Source organism: Primulina huaijiensis, chromosome 12 (genome assembly GCF_012295235.1).
Source record: "Primulina huaijiensis isolate GDHJ02 chromosome 12, ASM1229523v2, whole genome shotgun sequence".
Taxonomy (NCBI): Eukaryota; Viridiplantae; Streptophyta; class Magnoliopsida; order Lamiales; family Gesneriaceae; genus Primulina; species Primulina huaijiensis.
The window spans coordinates 581,280-605,053 of record NC_133317.1 but is presented as its reverse complement, the minus strand read 5'-3'; the positions used below and the strand labels follow the sequence as shown (position 1 = coordinate 605,053).

The window sequence follows — 23,774 nt, the reverse complement described above, 5'->3', positions numbered from 1 at the left end:
ATATATTTTAAAATTATCTATCTTTATATATAATAAAAATTAAATCAATTATTTAATTATGTAATCATATATCCAATCAAAGAAAGATGTACAGAAAATTTAACGTGGCAATCATGTTTGGCATATATGTGTCGAGTGAATTCGCGCTGGATGGAAGTGATTGAGTGTCTATTAGTTCGGATACATTTGGTGTGTGGTTTAATTGTTCTGATTTTTGGATACTGAGATGCTATTCATGATCCTCGTATGTATTGATATTTGATAACATTTATCTTTAGGATTTATTTTTTTTTGGAGGTAGTAAGTATCTTAAGGATAACATGAAATATTCCATTATTTCTGGCCTTTTGTTTTTTGGACCAGTTTCACGTGAGAAGATTGAAGAATGTCGTCGATGAATGAAGCATCTAAGTCATTGCAACGAAAAATTAAAATGAATTAAATTGATAGAACGATATATGGGTGATAAGCAATTATCTATAGTTCGACCTAAAAAGCACAACACTCTCTAAAAGCACAATCGTGATAAGCTTTTTGTCACGTCTCAAGATCATAGTTAATCGACATCAACGTTGTTCAACAATCACATAATCGTTAAACAACAAACCTCGTAGCATAGTACAAAACAAACCAGTTTATTTCATAAATACAATAAAATAGAATCGTGTTTACAACATAAATTCTGAAAACGATACAACTTGAATTAAAAACTTAAATAAACGAAAACTAAAATAAACTTTTTGTTCCATCTTATTATCAGTCTCAAAACTGGTCTTGTTCATATTCTTTAATTTCCTCTCCTGACTTGTCTGGTAGGGGAGAGTAAGAGATGACTGATATGATAATCACTCAACAAGGTGGAGTCATTCGAGCGCATACATACCAAATACACACGATCTTCGAAATAACATGTCATGGATAACATATTTCGTATAACATATATCATAAGAATAAACGTAAACATAGTTTGGCAGAGACACTGAGATTCTTTAACTTTACATGGTTTACTAATAGCAGTCCAAAATTTTTGCTTTTATAAGGAGGCGATTTCATATAATTGTTAGAATCCCGCTGTGTAAGGATCATAAACTTATCGTATATTGGGATTCTCACTCATATCAAGTTGAATCCTCACAGTACCTAAATATAGGGTACTTTCAACACAACACAAAACGTATAACTCATGCTCGAACAAAAGTTTCGAAAACTGAAACAATTCATATACGAATTATTTTAAAATATAAGTTCATTTAAAAGAACAAGTGTGTCAAATTATATATAAAAGTCTATTTACCTTATTATTACTTGAATAATTTGAAACCACAGGAGAATTACGCAAACGACACTTCGAAAATGTAACCGCACATCGGTCGAAAAACCATTCGTCTTGCAGAATCCTTTAAGACTTATTGAACCGTTAGATCGAGCTTAACTTCACAATACGTCCACAAGTAAGTCATATAAATTTTGAACGGTAAAGGTTTGGGAGTCGTTTTGACCTGTTTATGAATGAAAAATAGTATATATATTATTCTCGCATAGAATCTAAGCAGTTTTATTATGGAGGCTGTAAACAAAAAAGTAATAATTGGATATGACTGAATTTTGAATATGTTATTCAAAACATATAATATCATCTTTTGAACGTGGAGATTGGATTTTGAGAATCGAAGAGATGGAAATAATGTTCCGAACATGTACAACACTTCGATAACTATAGCAGCACTTGAAAGAGGATTTTTCAAAAATATTGGAGAGCAAAACTCGAAAATTTAAGAGCTTGAGAGGTGTGAGATTTTCGAATGGGGTGATGACTTTGTAGGAAAATTTTCGAAATCAATTTATCCACTACTTGGTAGGAAAATTTTCATGCCTAAATTTCAACATCCAGTAAATCTTTTATTTTGCACTATATATTTAATCTATGTACCCTCAAAATTCGAATTATCCATCTGAAGTTTTTTGATGATTTGTACTCAAGATAGGATTATTGATCTTCTTGGGTCGTAGTTCTCGATTCTTTGATAAGTAGGATTTCGAATTTTTCACGAATAAATCTTCTTATGGTGTAGACTTTTATTCATCCTTTTTTAAATATATTTCTAAAATATATATTCATAAATATGTGATAATTTTAAAATTATGATATTACACTATCAACTTATCTAATCTCCATTTATCTTAAATATTTACCTTGTATTTTAATTTACTAATTTCGAAATTATACTAATAAATTTCGAAATACACATATACATGTGTGTATTTATCCAATATCTTCATATCTTAGTTCTTGAATCATAGTCATTTGTGCTACAATTTACTTGTTTACCAATATTTTTCCTTCTTCATAACTCATTCCATTTGAAATTCAATTATTCTTATTCGTTCAGTATCAAAATAATATAAACTATAATTTATACATAAAAACTTATGTGAGACTGTCTCACAAGTAAATTTTGTGAGATTATTGTATTTGGACTACCCATATTTTTTATATCGAAAATATTATTATTTTTAATTATAAATATGAATATAATTAATTCGTCTTACGACATGATATCATTTAAAAAAATATGTGTATAATATAATTTAAATATTTTTACTTCATCAAATGTCGGGCACGAATTGTCTGCCAGGTTGGCTGTTATTGATTCCAATTTCCAAACGCAAATCTATCTGTACTTTCACATGTATACGGCGTACTTATGTACTTGAACATCAGCTTACTGGAGACTATATATATATATATATTGAATTTTTCGCTTTCATGGTTATCCAACTCACTGTCAACTAATTCGTCCAACGGCTCTGGCTGAGACCAAAAATAAATTTGATTTAAAACACGGTGGAAAAAAGATCTGAAAATTTCGATAGAGCAACTAATCTGGAGATCAAAGCAGGCAGCCCGATGCACCTGGGACAGCTCATACCAAATTTCATTCACATAAACACAAAGAATGGCTGTTCTTAGCTATACAACACCACTTGCACATAACACATTACCTTACACTGGCGAAATCTTGGAAAATAACTAAAGTCGATGGACACTTCCAAACTTTTCCAACAACCTGATGCAGGATTGGACATAACTTGGGAGCCTCAATCTGCTCACACGACTTGTATATTTCAAAATGGAGACAAAAACTAAAAGTGTTACCTGACGTCTTCCTATTGTTCTTCATCCGTTTCTGGATTCCTCAACAACGGCCGATCATTTTGGACACCACTTTCATATCCACTACTATCACCTGGTTCAGCAACACGTGCTCGGACTCGTTCTCTTCCTCCTCTCCGTTCCTGCCAAAATGGAGAAGCAATCTCATATTTAACCGTCTCCATCAAGGATCTTTTTATTCACACTAGCATGAAGCACGTGCGATGCACGTAAATACTAATTATACGATAAAATTAAAAAATTTGATTTTCTAAAAAAATAATTTGAATCATTTTGTTATTTATTTAAGTTTAATCTCTTGTTATATTATACGAATAAATTAATTAAGAATTTATATAATATTTTTTGCCAAATTAAAATTTAAAATGTTAATTTTATGTTATATAATAAATTATAATTAGTATAATATATAGAACCAAATGAACTGAAACAAATTTTAAAAAATATATATATTCAAACACCACGTATAAGGCATAATAAACTAAAAATCAATCAAATTATGGACTTTATCGATGCATAAAACATAATTTACATAAATTAAGCACACTAAGAATAAACAATTATCAATTTAAAATACTGTGACTAAATCATCAAAACAACATCAAAACTAATGAAATAATAATATTGATAGTAAAATATAACTCACAATATTCCATTTAAACACCTATATAATTTTTTTATCTTTTGTTTTTAGAATTTTATATCATAAATAATTAATTTTATATCAGAATCGATCTTTTATAAACTATATCGATGATTATTAATTTTTTGTTAAATATAATTTTAAAATAATAAATAAATCAACATATGTAATGGAATACACATTTAAATAAGATTATATGGTAAATATCAAATAAAATGTAATAAACTCATACAATAATTATTAAATATAAATTTTAAACTGCCACTATGATTTTCACATAAAAATTTGAAATATAACCAAAAAAATAAACTTGCATAAAAAATGGGATTTTTTGTATTTCTTGAATTAGTTAGTTTGCTTTCAAAATAAATAAAGATGGTAAAATATCATATCTAAAAGCTTTAATACTTTGACAGATGTTAATCAATAATCATTATAATTTATATTTATTATAAATATTATGTCATATATTATTTTTTTTATAGTGGAAAATAATTTTCGTGTCTCATCAAAACAATATCAAAACTAATGAAATAATAATATTGATATTAAACTATAACTCATAATATTTAATTTAAAAATATTTAACCTCCTACAGAACTTTTTACTTTTTGTTTTTAGAATTATATATCATAGATAATTTATTTTACATCAACAATGTTATATATATATATATATATATATGTATATATATTATGTATTTGTATGTGTTTAGTACTTATATATGTATGTACATTGGACATTCTAACTATTTGTTTTTTATTATTTATTTTTTAATATAAAATATGTCGTAGTATTGAACATTTGAAATAATTTTTTTTTAAGTTTTAGAGTTGTATCATAGTCAAATTATATGCAATATTTATGTTACCTACTTGACTGTAGATTTTTTATTTTCTTAAAATTTCATAAACAATTAAAAAAACATATATATAAATTAAAAATTATAAATCAAAAGATCGCATACTATCAAATTTTGTGTATTGAATTTATAAATTTGTCTGACATATAATTTTTTTTTAAAATTGCTATTATTGCCCATTTTTAAATATTAAATAAAATAGTTATACAATATATAAGACGATGAAATTAATCGTTTAACAGTTATGCCTTAAATTTATATATTATGAGAGCAGATTTTGAAACTGAAGTCAAGAAAAATTTTAATTATGATTTTGGTTTCACCGTTCTTGAAAACTATGGTCGAGTTTACCTTTAGACCCTTATTACCTAAATATTAAACATTTTTAGCTGATATTTCAAATACTACCAAATTTTGTTTATTGAATGTATAAATTTGTTTGATAAATAATTTTTTTTAAAAAGTGCTATTAAAATCTTTAAATTTCTTATTATAAATAAACTATTTGAATTCTTCTAAGATATTCATATTTTATGATATTATTAATATATTAACACTCATAATTGTTGATAAAAATTCTCCTAAATAATTTATTAAACTATTTATTTTCAATTCTTAGTTAAAAAACCAAAAAATATGTTTGTATTAAACTTCATATTATTATATTATTATATATTTATCATGTTATTCTACTTATTGTATATATAATTAACTTTTTCAAATTTCTTCTTGTGATACTATAATTTATTACTTAATTAGAAACTGCACTAAAAATATAATTACAAATTTGCATGAAAATAATAAAATATGATGTAGAGAGAAAATTAAAAATATAAAACATTTAAAGGCAATGATTCACACTTTTATAGGTTATCATGGATCCTTCATATATATAATTTTTCGAAGTTTTTTAAAATTCTATATACTTTATAATGAGTCATTTCATTATGAATATAACTCAACTTTATTTCTCTCACGCTCGTGACAATTGGAAAAATCCACACATTTATATGAATATAGAAATAAATTTTTTTAAAAAAATGAAATAGAATGAAATATGACATAATTAAATATGATAATGAAAAAAAAAATAAGGGTAGAAAGTCAAAAGTACAAAATCATAACAATAAAATATGGTTAATTAGTATTAATTATTAATTATCATGGGTCCTTCATATATGTAATTTTTCGAAGTTTTTTTCTAAATATATATACTTTATAATGAGTCATTTCATTATGAATATAACTAAACTTTATTTCTCTCATTCTCGTTTATAATTGAAAAAATTCACACATTTATATGTATATAGAATGAAATAATTTTTTTTTAAAATGAAATAAAATGAAATATGACATAATTAATATTATAATGAAAAAAAGATAATGGAAGAAAGTAAAAAACACAAAACTATAACCATAAAATGTGGGTAATTAGTATTAATTATTAATTAATAGACTAAGTTTGAAATTACTACATATGTTACTTGATAATGAAAATAAGTAAATAAGTGAAACGTAATTATGTCTGTTCACAATTGGAAAACTTTTCAAGCATCCACACTTTTATAGGTATATAGATATAGATAATTAATAATTAATAGACTAAGTGTGAAATTACTACATATGTTACTTGATAATGAAAATAAGTAAATAAGTGAAGGGTAATTATGTCTGTTCACAATTGGAAAACTTTTCAAATATCCACAAGTAGATATAGATAATTAATAATTAATAGACTAAGTGTTAAATTACTACATATGTTACTTGATAATGAAAATAAGTAAGTAAGTGAAGGTCTATTCACAATTGGAAAACTTTTCAAGTATCCACACTTTTACAGGTATATATGTATATAGATATAGATTATAGGCTTAGAGCAGACGATTAAACTTACATCACGGAAAGGGAAATCATCTGCCTCGAGCATGTGTACTACATGGCCCATTTTCGGCCTCTTCTTCCAATCTGGATCTACACACCGTAGAGCTACTAAGATAGTACGCTTCAACGACCTCAAAGAAGGGTTCTCTCGTAACTTGGGGTCCAAAGCTCCCTCGGCATTGCGGTTGGATACCATTGCCTTAAGCCAATCAATCAGGTTTACCTGGTAACACGACTCATATTTTGTTCAATCATGTAGAAGAAATCTAATCAATATTTCAAAAAGATTTACCCTGTAGTCTTACCTCACCTTGGGGACGTCTATAATCTACTGGACTTCTTCCTGTGATAACTTCCATCAAAAGAACACCGAAACTGTACACATCACTTCTCTCGTTCAACACACCAGTGCTTGCGTATTCAGGAGCAACATAGCTACTCAGGTAAAGAATTAAACTTCATTACCTGGTGAACGGTATAAGTGGTAACAAAAACAAGATTGTGATAGTAGATTTATGACACACCCGAAGGTTCCCATGACTCGAGTAGTGATGTAACTGTTTTCAGAGCCTATGAGCTTTGCAAGACCAAAATCAGATACTTTAGCGTTCCACTGTTTGTCTAGTAATATGTTGCCTGATTTAATATCACGGTGAACGACCTTGGGTTCGAGGCCCTCATGCAGATAGGTCAACCTGAGAAAAAAACAACAATTCAATATCATATCAGATTTACAAGTATTGCAAAAGATATGGAGCATCGCGGTCTCTACCCCTTGGCGGTTCCGAGCATGATGTTCATTCGAATATCCCATGTCAGAGGGCTATGCTTCCCTACATCTCCATGAATCCATTGTTCTAAGTTCCCATTATCGACATATTCATACACAAGCATCCTGAAAATATGTGATTCATAACTAACATCATCATTAAAGGATTTACAGAATGGAAGAATGCGATAGGATGCAGATGAAATAAGGTGTAATGCAAAATCTCGAGTTAAAGTACCTATGAGCTCCTTCTGCACAATAGCCAAGCAATCTCACCAGATTCTTGTGCCGAACACGCCCTATCGCTTCAACTTCAACCTTAAACTCTCTCTCCGCTTGACCCCTGGCCGAAAGACTATCAAATCTTGAACCCCAAATCAACAAATAACTATCATCCCACATAAATAAACAAATTATCAAAACAATCATTACTTTCTTTGACAAGATTTATGCAAAATCCATGAACATATTTCGTTTGTTATCCTGATTTAACAATCAGTTAAGCCTACCGTCTCTCTTGAGCGTAAGTACTTAGTTTGAAGGACATATCGTCATGAAGACAGATATACACACAAGCATGAAACTCAATATATATGACATGATCACATAATACCGAGTAGTAAAAATACACACAATCTTGAATTAAAAAGATGATGTTTTGTGACAAAATACCTATTATTTAGTAAATTTTTGACAGCAACTCTAATATTATCCTCCAATACGCCACTATAAACAATCCCATATCCACCTTCCCCAATCACATTTTCATCAGCAAATCCATTAGTGGACTCCTCAAGCTCCCTCAGAGTATACCAGTGGCCCCACCCCAAATGCGATACCTCAGGCCCAGTCTCAACGCTGGGCCGGGTCTCTCCACTCCCATTGACCGACCCGGATCCCGGGCCGATCCGCTCAGGGTAGGCAATTCGGTGTTCCTTTCCGATTTCAATGTGGATCCTGTGAAGCTCATCCGGATCAGGCTCGGGAATTGGGTCTGAACTAGGGGCAGGTAGGAGCTGCTTGTGATCGGTTTCGGGATTCCGGGTCGGGTCGACATGTATTTCCTGGATTTCGCGTGACACGTTGGGGATGGTGGAATTCTTTTGGGTTGATAAGAGTGAAGTCTTCTTGTTGCGCCTGGAAGTGAACCAGAGAGAGAGAAAAAAAAGAAAAATGACAACGGCCGCGCCGACGCAGATTCCAAGAACAACCCACAAACGAAGCCCGAAAATTGAAGTCCTCGTTGATAGCTCAACTGACATTCTTCCTTCACCCCACTCTACCTTCGCTCAGCTCAAGATTTACACATATTCTTGCAGCACAGTGGTGAGGATACAGAAATATGCCAGTTGAATGGCATACTGGGTGGGGCGGAGGGGGTTGACCAAGGCAGCTTCTGACGATAGGACTACTTGAAAACGATTGAGGGCCCATGAACTTTTGTAAAAATCTGTTAATGGAATCACTCATAGCACAGCAATATAGAGTTGTTGGTATAATGCCATTAATCTCCGCGCAGTTGCTGGTAGATTCTTATTTTATGCAATTATTTGTGATGCGCGCTTCCAAATTATTATGACTGCATTTTGTGATGAAAATTGAAAAGGTGAGGATTTTAACTCTTTTTGCTAATTTATTATAATTTATGTTTCGAAAATTTTATTTATAAAACTAAAACATTTAAATATATAGAAAATAAATTTATATATTGATGTTTTTTTTACGGTTAGTTGGTGATAATTGGGCGGCGTTGGGGATGATGCTTTGTTGTCATAGACTTTTGTGCATTTTATGTGATGTGATGTGATGTTCAAGCAGATAATCTCAGTAAATGGTAAATCCAATGCTTCATTTAATTCTTCATTTTATGCAATGGGCGTCACTGATTTGCTCTTGGTGGTTGTTTATCAAGCCATATGGAATTTATGTGCAGGTGTTGAACCAAACCAACGAATCTTCAAAGCAAAACACCATAATGTGAATATTTTCATCTAAAAATGGTTTAATAAGTACAATAAAGAGTTATGATATAATTATAAGGTCTGTGTGCCTCAACATTTTTAGTTTTTGGCTACTTTCCAATTTCTTAACTTGTAACCATTCTCTTTTATATAGTCAGCCACCAGCAGTTCAGTAATTAAAAACCCCATCTTCAAAATTCCATAAGGTAATCCTGTCCTAAGACGACAAGCCCGGTGATGAACTGTTCCCCGAGCAGCCTATATCTAACTGCAACCGCGACAGTGTATCCTCCCGGCAAATATCCTGCATGAAATATTTTTCAATTTAAAGAGGAAAAAGAAGAACGTCAGTTTTGAAATATGATAGCATAAATGCTTCGGAAAAGTATTTACCTTTGCAGAGGCCAAATGATCGAGCAAGCCATAATGATTTTCAACTGATGGTGAAAAAGTAGGTAAAGTTCCTGGATTATTAATGTTTGCCACAGACGGCGCGAGCATCGGTTGAGTCGAGGAAGGGGTATTGGTTGCTTCCAGAGGCATAAGTACATCCTGAGTCGTGGAGAGAGTATTCTCGGGTCTATTTGGATTCAGCAACACATTTCCCTCATTAACGTCAACTCCTGGCGGGGGAATTAGCATCGACTGAAGTGATCCAAGAGAGTAGCCTGGATGTAAACTTAACCCGTTTCTCATTGTCAGCATCTGCATAAGCTATGCGAACAAATTCATACATTTGAAATAAACAAATTGACTTGTGAACTACCAGAGATCATCACAAACTTCATAGGCAAATCAAAATCCCAATTACAAGAAATGGAGATAGAGTTTATTTTGAGGTGCATGTGAACGGGGATAGGTGAGATGCTGTGTGCTGGAGCATCGCAGATGAACTTTGAAGGTATTCTGAAGAACCCAGTTACTCAAGTGATTAAAAGGCCAAAATATGTACGTGCATTTAAGGAAGTTATGTAATGTTAAGTACATTTATACATAAATATTTTGGGCATTTAAGGAAGTTATGTAATGTTAAGTATATTTATACATAAATTTGGTGTGTCTGTGAGTCCCTTCGGCACAAGTTCTCATTGAAAAAACTTTGCGTGAACAGAAACATGTAAACTTAATCCAGAATTCACCAGGAGATAATGGTCCATATATTCTCCTACTCAAAGTCCTACAAACTCTAGAATATATGATGGAGACTAAGCATAGAAGAAGATTTTAAATTATATATCTATCCATACTAGATACGCCAGGCTAGCTTATGGATATTCAAATAAAGCAGGTGGTTGCATAGGATATTAAGGAACCATTGTCTAATGCACAACCATATCCTCCATTTGATTATCCTTCATCTAATCTATGGTTGGTCCAGTTTCATATTCACCAATTGAGGATCATCTGATTAGTCAGTTGAATTATAATTTTTTAAGATATTTAGGTTCTTCCTCAGATTCAGATCATTAGCTAAACAAAAGAGGAAATCGACAGCAATGATGACCAAACTCAGAGAGGAAAGATACAAGAACCTGAACTTGTAATTGAAGCTGCTTTAGATATTCAATGGCTTCATCCAACATTGACGCCTTGTCAGTCTACCAGACAAATCATTCAAGTTAACTATAAAATTTATCAACTCGAAGCAAACTAGCCACATGAAAATGAAGATAATGAATGCTCAAAGGAAGTGACGAGAATCAGTTACTTTGTTAGAATTTGGAATTAAATTTTGAAGTGCTTTCAGTTTCTCGTTGATTCTACTTCTCCTCCTCTGTCCATTATAGTCATCAATCAGATAAACATGAGAACAAAATCTTCATCATAGAATCCGAACTAATATCAAGGAAAACGAACCTTTTCTGATAAATTATGAACTTCTGCTGCTCTACTTCTCTTCGAAGAAGAACGAGATATAACCTGATTCCCTTGACCTTCAGAAGCTTCAGATCCCTTCATAGCATATTGATTTCACATAAAACAATCAAAATTCCAAACTTAAAGTGAGAAAATTACCAATAAGTTTCATTAGATACTACAATGGAAAATGGTAGTTATCAATTGATGATATAAATATCTAAACAAAAGATAACCCGATCGAAATCTAAATCTTCCCCCAAATTCAACCTCCAATCACCAAAACCAGTTTCACGAAATTGGAAAGCAAGAAGATATACGCTTTTAAAATAGACTCACGTGTGAATAATGAAACGAAAGCCACTTGATTTAAAAAAAAAAAAAGCAAGAATCTACAGAGAGCGACAGTCGACAAGATGTTCGAAATATTTTGGCAAATCTAACTTCAAGTTACCTCAAAGCTAGAAACCAAGTTTTTCACTCTATTAGAAGGGTTAAATTCATCAGAATCTTTGGAGAAGAAACTGCTGTAGTCAGAAAAATTGATCCTAGAAGAGGACTCCGCCACCGTAGACGGTGCCCCTCCGGAGAACAAGGCACCGACAGGGGCAGACGCAGCACTATCAGTAGTGGCCGCTGCTGCCGATGAATTATTGAGAAGAATTTGAAGAAAGGAAGACATGTCTTCAGATTCATTGCTTCCATAAAGATCCGCCATAACAATACCGGTAAGATCAAAGAACACGAGGACGGAATAATGCAAAAGCTCTCGAAATAACAGGAAAAAAGCCCGTACAAGATTCAAACTTTACGGCGTATTTATCTTTCCGAATAACTACGAAATCTTTAATCTTTCCCGATGCAAAATTGAAACTTAAATGCATGCCAAGGATTTCGATTCTCCAATAGACGGAAAAGAAGTTTCCAACTCAAGTGGGTTAATTCTGTTTCCGCTTAAATGGAAAGCATCAAAACGAAAAATGAAAAGAAAAAGGATGATTATTAGCTCAAATTTTGTTCGTCTCCGCTAAATTCTAAGAACCCATCTCAAGATTAATGTCTTTTCGTCTCCTGATTGTGAAATTGGAGAGGAAACGATCCGAAATTTCTATGTAGGGACTGGAGAGAAAGAGAACCTGTCCAATTCTTTCCGCTTTTGGAAAGTACTGACCGCGAACAGAGTTGGATTTTAAGATGTTCTAATAATCTTGGATCATCCCGCCTTAATTGTTGTAATCTTTCGATATTCGTAATTTGGTATCCAAACTTATAAAATCTCCGAATGACCCTTCGTTCTTATTAATATTAATAGCAGGACTAGGAAAATACTAGAAAACTGGACAAAACTTTAAAAAATGACTATTTTTCCCTGTTTGGTTGGGGGATAATTTTGCCCGATAAAACAATAGAAATTAATTCATATACTAATGTTTCCATATCTTATAAATGGAAAAAAAAATAATCCCCATACAATTAATAAGCGAGGTGGTAAAGATTTCTTTTTCTTTTTTTTGTTTTGAAGAACAAAAAATTTAATTTGGTGAAATTATGAAATGTTTGATTGGAAGCCTTATCCAACTGGATTCCACCTTACCCTATAATAGATAACAAGGCACAATTCCCTATATCAATGAGAAAATATTATATTTATTATTGAATATATGCCATTAATTTATAAACATAAATAATAAAATGTGGATGATACTTCAAAAAATAACATAGCAGTAGTGTCGCGTCACATGTCACAGGCAATTAGAGAAAATGAGAATAAAACTTGGACACATGCACAAAAACATATAACAAAAAAAGAAAAGATAATTAGACACATAAAAACTCCATAAAAAATAAATGTCAAATGTCGGGTAACAATAACGATTAATTAAAAAATAGTTAAATTTCCATTATCTAATGCAAATCTTGACCAAGTATGAGGATTCCAGTATGTTCTCCTTACAATTGAAGGATAAATTTATCCTCCACGGGTGAGCAAATAAACAATAACAATAAGGAAAAAAGAGACGTGCAGAAAACCACAAAGCACCGCTTAATTTAAGAGCAGCCATATGGCTTTCTGCGACTCAAGAACCAGGCCGGGTCGTCTCACTTTGTTGCAAGTCCCGTGGTTTTGCAAATGGGGCATAGATTCTTTTGCATCAGCCACTGGTTGATGCATCCTTGGTGAAAATCATGGCCACACTCCAGCGTTCCAATCCCTTCTCCTTCATTATATTCCTCCTGTGATCATTGCAAGAACATGAGCAATATGGCACAAGGATTTTAAAAACTGAGAGCGACAAGCTCAAGTTTAAAAGAGAAGATTCTAACTCGACATATACTGCAAGGCTCAGTCTCGACTGAATTTTCAGCTCTGACGTTGACATGTCTACGTGTTTTCAAAAGGGAGCTTATGTTTTCTTCGGTTAATCCAGTGCACACGTTACCGATTCGTTCCTCGAGAGCCAACAACTCCTGGTAGAACATGTATGTTCAAACGAGTGGCAATAAAAAGATGGGCATATAATTGTGAAGTCTTGGCGTTTTTATTTTTCTTTTTTTTTTTACCTCATACGACATATTATCTACATCCAACCGCATATCCCTGTGACGATCATGAATATCAGCAATGCCAAAGATAACTGAATGATCAAGAAGCATGACGTCCTATCATAGAACCAGAAAAAAGCTCGTTAAAATTGGTAACATAATTTCAGAAGCTGCTTAGAGTTATCTTCGATCAAAGCCCAAAGGTAGCAGTAGCAATATGAAAATACAGAAACAAAAACTAACCTCAAGTCTCAAACCTTCTCCCCTTCTCATAAGATCCAATACACGACGAATCTGCTGAAATCAAAATAAAATTAACTGCGTTTTCATAAAGTTTTCTCAGATAAGGTTCAATGTCAATCATGTGCATATCCATCAGTCTCATACCACATCCAAAGGCACAAGAACAGGACTAAAAATTCAATCCCAGAACTATATTGAAAGTTTTAACAAGAGCGAAAAATTAAGTGATAACCTCTTTCATGATTTTGAATCAATGTTTGATTTAAACAAAGCTACAGTGACAGGCTTTGAATGAATAAGAACTAACAAACATACAACCAAGTATAGGTTTGAGATCGGGGACCGGTAATCAAGAAAGAAGGAATTTATACTTCAGTTCGAACCAGACATTTATTAAAATTGGACAAAATTAGCATCCAAATTTACAACCTTTTTGTTGACAAATGAAGATCCTACTTTATAGTGGAAGGTAAGATGGCAATAAAAATGAAAAGTACGAACCATAGAACAGTGGCAGTAAGTAGAAATTACATGTCAATATGAAGAGGTACAACAAATTCTAGATCCATAAATCACTCCCCAAAACCATTGACATGTTAAAGAGACAAGTACAAAGGGAAAAGGCATGTGTTTCAAGGACAAGTTCCATAATTTTATTTATTTTTTCAAGATGCAAGGTGATCATGAAGTTCTTCATTCTAATCAGTATGAAGGAGCATAAACCACAACCTCATGCAACATGTAAAAAACAAAAAGTTTGGGTGAATTCTTTAAACAATTTGAAGTACTACCAGATTATGAAAGTGCAAAGGGCAAGAAATTTGAAATACCTCAGACATCATGGCGCCTCTTCCTTCGCTAGCAGAAGCCAAACTTTGCAGTGGATAGGGTAACCCAAATGCACCATCAACATGCCTCTCAAAAAATGCAGACCTTGAGTTAGACACATGATTTTCAGTAAATGCATTTTCCCGTGACATAGCAGAAGAACCGGGTTGGGCAGCAGGGTTACTGGTTGATCCTCCAGAATCAGTACCTGTTGTGGATATCAGAGATCGTCGAACAAGTTCAGACAGTCTCCGTGAATATTGAGGATAACTCCGCTGTGCCCGTGAAGGTGCAGCTGAATTGACCCGTGAAGAAGAGCCCACTAGAGAAGTAGATGATACATTTCCAGCAGTACTGTTATTCCCACTAGCGAAGTTCCAATTTGTAGGATGGTGAGAAGAACTCCTCTCGCTAGCAGGAACAAAAACAGGATGTTCTGAGATGTTTCTGGGAAAATGTCTTCGCATGGGTTCTTCATAAAGCACATCCCTCTGTCTGGAAAGAGCAGAAGCATGTGGCCTGCTGGTCCTTGAGCTGGATGCTCCATTCAACAAAGGCTGAGGATTTAGATGCACAGAAGGAACATGCGAAAGATCTGGCTGTCCACGAGCACTTCCAACGTCTGCTTCAGGAGCTGGATTCAAGTCGAGAAATCGGTTACGAAGAACTAATCTTGATGATCGTCGAGAAGATAAAGCATCCAAATTTCCAATATTAGTTTCTGTTGGATATGGATTGCCAGGCATAGGATCTTGCTGGTGTGAACCATTAACACGCAAATGGAAATGTCTATGGGAACTTCCAGGAGTTCCGGAGGCAGTCAGAGAAAAAGGACTAGCAGAAACAGCTTCTCCAACACCAATCCTAAAAGTAGGATATGAGGGCTGTGACCCATCGTTGTTTACAACCTCGTTCTCAGCTTGTGCTGAGATACTAGTGTTGCTTGCAGAAATCGGATTGGTCGGCATATAATGCCATTGACTTCTGTCAGCATGAGGATTAAAACTCGAACTTCCAGCTCGAGAAGACTGTGCCACTGCTTCAAATGATTTTCTCTTGCCTGATACACGCTGACCATCCAAAGAAACTGCCCTGGTTTCAGTGCCCCTTGTCGCACATCCACCATGTCCAGAAGGAACACCAAAAGAATCAGATGAACCACCATTAGATACTCTCTGTTCACTTGATGATCCGATAGATACATAGGTATTAGGATGCTCAACTACCTGACAGTCATCATCCTCATGGTCTCCATACTCTGGACTCGTATTAAGATCCCGAGTGAGCGTACCAGAGCTCAAATTGTTCAAAAGAATAAACCCATCTGGTGCAATATTTTCATTCAGATCCATCCTAATAACATCAGTTGAAAAATCATTGGATTGTCGGCGTTGAGGTTCTTCCAAGGTATGAGCGGCTCGAGAGAGAACACTCCATGCATGGTCTGTCTTTCTCTGGTTTTGTTCCCCTTGATTTTGAGTAGTACTTGCACTAGTTTGACCCATACTCCACTCACCATTCTGCCCCTCATGCCTTCCATCAAGGAGATACGAAATGTTGGGGTCACATAATGGCATCCTATAGTCCCGTAATAGGTTTTGCGCAGAAGTATGAATACTATTCCATGACATTTGAGGATCTATGCTGGTATCAGTAGCTGTAGAGCCACGGTCGAAGCTTAAATTTTCAGGCAAGGTACTGATAAAATTCCTTTGCCCTTGCATTAGGGCTAATATTTTCTTAACTTAGAGATATCTTGGTGTGACAATATCCACTACTTTGGTCTTCAGCAAACCTGCAAGGACCAACCCTTGTCAGTGAATGTTATTTATCTGTCGATGCGGAATTAACAGATCAAAGAAGAAAACTGTTCACAACTAAAACACCGGGATTCAAAAGCCAATAAAGCCTCAAAATTTGTACTTCAAATAAAAAACGCCATAAAATTATCTCTTTCTACTAATCACACCCGAATTTGATGCTCAAGTCAGAACTTTCGTCCAATAAAAAATGTCAGATACTTTAAGCACAAACAAGTATGTATGCATTAGCCCAGTATTTCAACAACTTAAAGCACCAAAAATAAATGCAGGTATACAGCTTTATATTTTCCATTTGAAACTTTGCACTAAATTAAAGTGAGCAAGCACAATCAGTAACCAAACAACAACAATGCATTAAGGGAGAATGAATTAAGGAGAGGTGGAACAGGAAAAAGAAAAATGTCAATAATCCATCAATTACTTGATATTTATAAGAAAATTTACAGAAATAGCAAACACAAACCAGAAGATGCTAGCTTCGCATAAGAATTCGGTTATTGTTTGCGACGAAAATTCTCAAAAGAAACTCGATTATCAATCATTTATAAACCATCGAACTATCTAAGCAAAAAAGGAAAAGGCGAAAAAAACAGGTTTTTAACTTCAAGAGCCAGCTAATACTTTGTTTCGCCAAATAATACTTACCCATCAAAAAAATTTGAAAAACCAAAACAAAAGGCTGAGAGGCAAGGTTGATGAAACCGAGAAGACCAGACGAACCAAAAGGATAGATCTTGAACCAGAAAAAGGAAACGAGCTAACAGAATGGTAACATACAAGATCGATGAGAGAATCTGAAAATTTTACCAGCCAGAGAGCAGCAGATGAAAGAGCAATAGATCTAGGAGAAGACCTGAAAAATTAAAAAAAATTCCATTAAAAAGTTTTATTCTTTCAAGTAAACAATTGCGGAACTCTGAGCAACCATAAAAAGAAAAATCCCACCATCCCATATCTATTTTCTCATCCACACATAAACTAAACGAAAAAATCTCAAACCTTGCACAGTGAAATTCAGCCTCCGGAGAGAGAAGAAACAATAAAAGAGCGTTCTTGAAATAAAATGAGGACAGATGAGAATGAAATGAATTTGGGGGTTTGTATGGTGTGAAAGAGAACAAAAATTGAGGGAAGGTGGAAGGATTAATGTGGACAGTAATCTTTAATTTACTCAAAAACAACCCACCACTCGCCAACAAAGCCACATTCACACCTTAATGCCCATCTATTTGCGCCCACACACACACACACACACACACACAATAATTTATAAGAAAGAAGTCTTTTCAAAATTCTCACTAATGTCCATAAACAATGATAAGGAAAAAGATTGGGTTGTAAATGGGAAAAAATCTAATTTTTTTCCAAAATAAAATAGGAAAATATATAAAATAATGGTTTGTTAATGATGGGTCATTTGTTACTGTTGAGGTGGTGGCTTTACCAAATCCGTCAGATGTGCCAATTTAGAGGAAAATGGGAGGAAAGGGAAATGAAAACCAAAACCCTTTTCCTTTTTGCTTTGTTTTTTTTTCAAAAAAAAATTCTCTTTGATTTTCGAGACCTTCACGTTTGGCACCTGTCCCTCGTTTATTCATGTTTTCGTGCTCTTTTTTTAATGTTCAACTATGAGATTTTCTTTGCTTGATTTGGGTGAATTTACCCTTTTATGTGGAGTTTGTTTTCTTCAATCTTTTTTTCTTCTAACAAACTGGGATTATATTCAATATTTATATCTCGAATTATCATGTGAATTATAAATCTATTTTGTGAGTAATAATAATAATTAAGGGAATCTGTCAAAAGCAATGGTGTAATGTTTTATGTTATAGGCTTAGGCATATAGATTAGTTGTTCTGTCATCTTTCGATAATATAAATCTTTTATGGAAATATAAGATGGACGATATTGACGTCTTATTTGAAGAAATAAATAAAATCAATAAGTAAACATTGTATTTAATTTAACCAAAGTCACGAATGAAAAGCTACATCTACTGCAATACAAAGTTAGAATAATTAGTCAATCTATATTTAACTTAGAACAACTAGTAATTAAACAACACATAATTCCATTAGTATTGCAAACATTATCGGTACAAAATTGCAACTATTTTTCTCTTTTTTCGAAATGATAATTATTTAATAATGCTATAAAATAAAAACTTATATATAGATGATGAAATTGTTAAAAGATTTAAAAAAAATTTAATTATATTATTCCATTATCAATTTATCATAACATTCGTTTCTTTCTCTACAAGTATTATTACATTGAATTATGAGATTGCATGGTTTAAATCTTGATAATTGCTTGATTGATTTTATTCAATTGCATGGTTTAATCTCGATAACATCTAGATCAAATTTTTTTTTTTGTATATATATAATTTGGATAATATTTTTTAATATGGAAGACATTATTATAAGTTCATCTAATATCTTTACATCAATTAAATTTTTGGTCCTGTGTTGTATAAATAACTTATTTTTCTTTGCACGAGTTGGTCATTATCTCTTTATTGGAAGAACCACCCAAAATTAAAATATGTAAACTTCAAACCGAACTTTATATATGGCAATTCATTTTCATCCAAGCCACCAATCGACGTTTACTTTTCTTGTATCGAGCCACATGGCCAACTGAACCACCACCACATTCTAATAATTTATTTATTTTTTTCGAAATTTATATATGAAAAAAATAAGTCACGTTTTCCACAAAATATCGGATTTTTCGTTCGGATAAAAATTCACAAGCCATTTCCAGTTAATGTCTTTGTTTTGCTCTTGTTTTCTTGTAATTCTTTATTGTCTTGGTTCGGCTAGGGGTGGCTACGAGTATATATATAGATTATCCTGAATTTTTCTTTTTTTAAATTTTGAATGAAACATAACTAGCTTTTTAATATAATATTATAGATTAATAATTTACCTATGGCTGTTTAGTAATGAATCCGAGCCAACCAGAAATCTGATAATTCAAAGATAAAATACACATGACAACGCAAGCGAGGTAGATTGGCTGGCAACTTGGGTTTGGGCCATCTTTATTAATTTGCTGCCAACCGAATTTGAGTTAAATCAAAATGACTAGCAAAATTGATTTAATTTGAAAACTAAACTCAAACAAATCGAATTAAAATCAATTTCTTAGGTTTGTATCCAAATCAACAATATTTTTGGAAACAATTTTTAAAAACAATGGTTTATTTAAAAATCTAATGAAAGTCAATATAAAAAAGTTGAAGCTCATGTTTATTCATTTAGACGATTTTTTTTATATATAAAAATAGCTGAAATTGAACCAAATAAATTCATTTGATCATCATTTATCAAACAAAAATTTCGAATTTAATCGATTCGGTTAGTTATTTTCGTTTAATCAAAGTTTTTCCATCTCACCCAATTTTTATAAAAAAATAAACTAAACTACGAAATTTTAATTTTTGATATTCAATAATATTTATTATACTTTTAATAATAAGTTAATTTTTTTTGCCCAAACATTTGATTAACTCGAACTTAAACCGAAATAATTGATTTTAAGATTCGATATGTTTGGCAAATCAAAATAGTTCAATTTAATTCTCAGGAAAAAATTAAAAATTTTAATTTTGTTTAAAAATCTAATAAAAAAATGAACATAAACATATCGAATTTCATTTAGAATATTGATTTATTATATTTAACTGATATTTTATAAAAAAATAACAAATATCAGACTGAATAATCTAATATATATAATTTTTTAGAAGAAAAAAATGGATTTCTAAATTAATCAAACCTGAATTTTTAATTAAATCGATACCGCCTGTCATTTCGGATTGAAATGTTATCATCCCTAATTTTGATAATATTATTATATTATTTATTAAAGCGTAGTGACCACGATGCACAAAACTCCTCGAATAATCAGCGTACGTATCATGAAATGTATCGGGTATGGTCTACGACAGACGGTTTTGAAGATTTTCTTGATCATAAACATGTTAAATTTCGTTTTGGGGAAAAAGTTCAATTCAGATCGTAAACAATGAATAATTAATTGAGTTAATATTTAGATATTTTCAAATTCTAAAATTTTCTGAACATTATAGCAATTTAACAAAAAATATTTATCTTTATATCAAGATCAAATTGTTAAGTGAGAAAACTATATCTGATTTGATATTCGGTATTTATGATTATAAAATATGATCCACATGCAATTTATTTTCCCAATATTAATTTCCAGATGAATTGAGTTCATTACTTAAAACTGCAAATCCTTGGTGAAACTGAAGAAGATTGTCGACTTTAGTGTCATACAGTTGTCATGTAAGTTTACCTCCAAAAAGTTAATGGTTCCATTCGTTCTTGTAGTCAAAAGTTGAACTTCGAAACACATACAGTACGTGCTAAAGCTAGCCACTTTAAATATTTTCTGACATTTCACGTTAAAAAACACATTTTAATCAGCCATAACGAATACGAAATGAAACATTATAAAGAAAAATATTCCATCACAAAACTTAATCTTACTTGCTAGTAATTTCTTGAAGCAAAAAGGGAAAAAAAAATGAGAAAGAAAATAATTAAGCTGGCTAATAATTGGGACTTGAAATTGAATTAATTGAGCAGATTACAAATTAATGAACCGAATGGAAGTCAAATGGGCACATTAAAATTATAATTTAAAACTCTCTAAAAGTTCCTTCAAGATCTAATTCCCTCGGGATGCAAAGGAAAGAGTTTTAGTGTCCTATCTTCCCCTTCATCTTTCTGATCTATACAATTATTATCATTATTACTACTTCTATTGTTCTCTTCGGAGTAATCAAATTTCCATGACATGCATGGTCTTTTGTTGGTCATAATCTCTATTTTTTCCTCTCCCTGCAAGGATTAGTCATTTTCATCCACCGGTTATGAGAAGATTTTACATGAAATTTCCCAAGATTAAAATTAAAGTTCAGGTATTATTTATTACCTTAGCCGGGGTTGAGAATAGTAGAGAAGTGGTGCCGAATAGGGCAGGCGGTGTTCTTGGGATAGTGTGGGCAAATCTAAGGTTGTTGCGCTTTTGCTTTTGTCTCTCACGAGCCTTGTGATTCTGGAACCAGTAGAACACGTTTTTGCCTTCAATTTTCCCATATTTCCCAAGCTGAGCAGTGATTTGCTCGATCTGTTGGGCATTGGGTGTGCGCATCCCCCCTCGGTATAGCATTTCAAGTATTCTTATTTGTTCTTGAGTTGGATTCCACCTTGTTCCCCCGGTTTGGGCTTCTACCTATAATAAAAACTGTTATTTTTTTCCCTTAAAAAAATCTTCGAAATTATGATAATTTATTCTATGTCTATATATTTCACTGAAAACTATGGTTTACAAGTGTTACATAAAATGTTTGGAATAAACAAAGTATCCATATTGAAAAATAGACATTAGCTTGCTAGCTAATCAATCGTTCATATTGCTTTACTAATCACGACAAATGATTTTTCAACCTTTTATCTCAATCCGTAAGTTGTATCCGGAGGAACAAGTCCGATGTTTTATAAGTATATACGAATTAATAACTTTTGAAATCATTTAATATAAATGTTCACCAATAAATATATAACTTTGTCACACCATCGTCAGGCTGACCGCTGACGTGTTCGTATTTGAAAGTACTACCAGCATGTTTTCAACGTAACGTGATCAATATTCACTGTTGCTAATCATTCTCGCCCCGCCTCGCCTCGCCCTGTTCAATGTGGCCGACGTATTTACCTTGTTATTCATGCAGAAATACTGTATATATGATGAGGCTAATGACTGGAGAAATTAATTAAATTCCTTTGGACCATGCAGAATGTGACAATATATGATGAGTAGATATGTGCAGACTATATCAGTACCTGAGCTGATTCTTTCTTCTGAGCATCCGAGGATCCAAATTTCCTAGGACCACTTTCAGGTCTGATGAAACTCTTAAGATCAAAAGCACTATTCGCAGTGGCGTTGGTTGCAGAGATAGCTTCGGACACGGAGGCTGGTAACTTGGGCGCTAGCGGCCGCAGGCGTTTGCAGCCTAGCGTAAGGGATGGTGGTTCGTGTTCCCAAAATCCACGTGCCAATTGATGAAGTTTCATGTCTTGAATTTCCATGAATGGATATTTCTTGAAAATATGTGGTTCTTATATAGAAAGATGATTTGAAGTGGGGTGAAAAAATTAAAGGCAAAAGATGCGGGGGGGAAATTAGGGCAAGATTAAGCCGAGACCAAATGATGAGGTGGGGTTGACTTGAGATTTCCATTGTTAAGAAAGAGAGATGGAAAGTTGATGGGTAGAGTGAAAAATGTAATAAATAGTTGTATTTCTTCATAATTATTCATATATACTTGTAAAAGTTCTGACAATGTGAATGGTTTATGATCACAAGAAACCTGATAAAATTCTCTTTGGATACATTGTATATTACAATAGTATATATATATAAGATAGGCATGGTATAAAGATGATGTTTTTATTAAAAAAAAATGACTTCACAAATTATTGAAATATAAGTAGGCGAAATTATTATTTATGTTGGTAGATTATTAATATTTTAAAAAACGTACATACCTATTGAGTTCTAACCTAAATATAATCATGTTCCCCATCTTACAAAACTTTTTACTTACATTTTCTAAAGAAAAAAAAAAATGAATGCATGAAATCAATTATCATGTCAAACGTAACTAAGCTAGAGTTTTGAAAAATTCCAAGTTAGATCATATCAAGAATTAATGTACGTGTGATAATTGTAAAAAGAGGGATCTCCTTTAACTCAAAAATCTATAATTGGAGTGGTATGTGGTGTATGAGCGTGCGGTCGCATGTATATGCGTGTGGTTGGGTAGTCTAATCGAGGGGCTTGAATTTTCTTGCTTTCATGATAAGGTGTCTTTGCTTTTCGGTGGCATCTTCTTTTATTGTACTAACTAAAGTGCGAGGGAATGTAAAAACGATTCCTCCGCTCTCTTTCTTTTTGAAGATACATATGATCCTCTAGCATGCAGGAATGAGTAGAGATCTTCGTCTAATTTTAATATTTGAATGTTTACTCAAATTTAAGAACACGAGATCTTCATCTACTCGTATTTTTGTAACTTGTTCTATGGAATAATTAATATTTCATGTTCAATTATTTTATATTTAGATTTCATTGCTTTAAATTCTA

General features: G+C 32.6%; 4 protein-coding genes across 12 annotated transcripts; all 4 read right to left on the bottom strand.

The window, feature by feature from the left end:
• Window positions 1–2,635: 2,635 nt before the first annotated feature.
• Window positions 2,636–8,858, bottom strand: LOC140989840 (probable serine/threonine-protein kinase At1g01540). 5 transcript variants are annotated; one of them, XM_073459289.1, is made up of 8 exons: window positions 8,003–8,858; window positions 7,569–7,685; window positions 7,334–7,456; window positions 7,086–7,256; window positions 6,867–6,996; window positions 6,575–6,784; window positions 3,158–3,297; window positions 2,636–2,812 (listed from the first exon to the last, which is right to left on the bottom strand). In XM_073459289.1, the coding sequence occupies exons 1-7, from the start codon at window positions 8,590–8,592 to the stop codon at window positions 3,169–3,171; spliced, it is 1,470 nt and encodes a 489-aa protein (XP_073315390.1). In that variant the 5' UTR covers window positions 8,593–8,858; the 3' UTR covers window positions 2,636–2,812; window positions 3,158–3,168. The 5 variants fall into 5 exon arrangements, with proteins under 5 accessions (XP_073315390.1, XP_073315388.1, XP_073315389.1 ...); XM_073459287.1 differs by lacking the exon at window positions 2,636–2,812 and adding an exon at window positions 2,886–3,098 and having other exon boundaries at window positions 3,146–3,297; XM_073459288.1 differs by lacking the exon at window positions 2,636–2,812 and adding an exon at window positions 2,886–3,068.
• Window positions 8,859–9,286: 428 nt separating this feature from the next.
• LOC140989841 (uncharacterized) lies at window positions 9,287–12,351 on the bottom strand. The gene is made up of 6 exons (XM_073459291.1): window positions 11,603–12,351; window positions 11,149–11,244; window positions 11,000–11,065; window positions 10,824–10,889; window positions 9,685–9,996; window positions 9,287–9,595 (listed from the first exon to the last, which is right to left on the bottom strand). Exons 1-6 carry the CDS (start codon window positions 11,864–11,866, stop codon window positions 9,509–9,511), a joined length of 891 nt encoding a protein of 296 aa, XP_073315392.1. The 5' UTR covers window positions 11,867–12,351; the 3' UTR covers window positions 9,287–9,508.
• A 604-nt stretch (window positions 12,352–12,955) lies between these two features.
• LOC140989734 (probable E3 ubiquitin-protein ligase RHG1A) lies at window positions 12,956–17,809 on the bottom strand. 5 transcript variants are annotated; one of them, XM_073459098.1, is made up of 7 exons: window positions 17,586–17,788; window positions 17,364–17,439; window positions 14,766–16,558; window positions 13,936–13,989; window positions 13,711–13,809; window positions 13,474–13,617; window positions 12,956–13,383 (listed from the first exon to the last, which is right to left on the bottom strand). In XM_073459098.1, the coding sequence occupies exons 3-7, from the start codon at window positions 16,485–16,487 to the stop codon at window positions 13,249–13,251; spliced, it is 2,154 nt and encodes a 717-aa protein (XP_073315199.1). In that variant the 5' UTR covers window positions 16,488–16,558; window positions 17,364–17,439; window positions 17,586–17,788; the 3' UTR covers window positions 12,956–13,248. The 5 variants fall into 5 exon arrangements, with proteins under 5 accessions (XP_073315199.1, XP_073315198.1, XP_073315202.1 ...); XM_073459097.1 differs by having other exon boundaries at window positions 17,394–17,439; XM_073459101.1 differs by having other exon boundaries at window positions 13,936–13,986; window positions 17,394–17,439.
• A 3,359-nt stretch (window positions 17,810–21,168) lies between these two features.
• Window positions 21,169–22,829, bottom strand: LOC140990429 (WUSCHEL-related homeobox 4-like). The gene is made up of 3 exons (XM_073460107.1): window positions 22,469–22,829; window positions 21,558–21,857; window positions 21,169–21,463 (listed from the first exon to the last, which is right to left on the bottom strand). The coding sequence occupies exons 1-3, from the start codon at window positions 22,715–22,717 to the stop codon at window positions 21,284–21,286; spliced, it is 729 nt and encodes a 242-aa protein (XP_073316208.1). The 5' UTR covers window positions 22,718–22,829; the 3' UTR covers window positions 21,169–21,283.
• Window positions 22,830–23,774: the final 945 nt, after the last annotated feature.

Bases quoted from the DNA above. Each gene is read 5' to 3' on its own strand.
- LOC140989840 (XM_073459289.1), bottom strand. From the start codon at position 8,592: ATGTCAGTTGAGCTATCAACGAGGACTTCAATTTTCGGGCTTCGTTTG. The intron at 7,257-7,333 runs GTAGAGACCGCG...TTTTTTTCTCAG, and splicing joins ATGCTCGGAACCGCCAAGGG to GTTGACCTATCTGCATGAGG. The intron at 6,997-7,085 runs GTGTGTCATAAA...TTACCTGAGTAG, and splicing joins CGAGTCATGGGAACCTTCGG to CTATGTTGCTCCTGAATACG.
- LOC140989841 (XM_073459291.1), bottom strand. From the start codon at position 11,866: ATGGCGGATCTTTATGGAAGCAATGAATCTGAAGACATGTCTTCCTTT. The intron at 11,066-11,148 runs GTTCGTTTTCCT...TATAATGGACAG, and splicing joins TTCATAATTTATCAGAAAAG to AGGAGGAGAAGTAGAATCAA. The intron at 9,997-10,823 runs GTTCTTGTATCT...TAGCTTATGCAG, and splicing joins AGCTTCAATTACAAGTTCAG to ATGCTGACAATGAGAAACGG.
- LOC140989734 (XM_073459099.1), bottom strand. From the start codon at position 16,487: ATGCAAGGGCAAAGGAATTTTATCAGTACCTTGCCTGAAAATTTAAGC. The intron at 13,990-14,765 runs GTATTTCAAATT...TTTTGATTTCAG, and splicing joins GAGGCGCCATGATGTCTGAG to CAGATTCGTCGTGTATTGGA. The intron at 13,810-13,935 runs GTTAGTTTTTGT...GTTCTATGATAG, and splicing joins GAGAAGGTTTGAGACTTGAG to GACGTCATGCTTCTTGATCA.
- LOC140990429 (XM_073460107.1), bottom strand. From the start codon at position 22,717: ATGGAAATTCAAGACATGAAACTTCATCAATTGGCACGTGGATTTTGG. The intron at 21,858-22,468 runs GTACTGATATAG...TTTTTATTATAG, and splicing joins AGAAGAAAGAATCAGCTCAG to GTAGAAGCCCAAACCGGGGG. The intron at 21,464-21,557 runs GTAATAAATAAT...TAATCCTTGCAG, and splicing joins TATTCTCAACCCCGGCTAAG to GGAGAGGAAAAAATAGAGAT.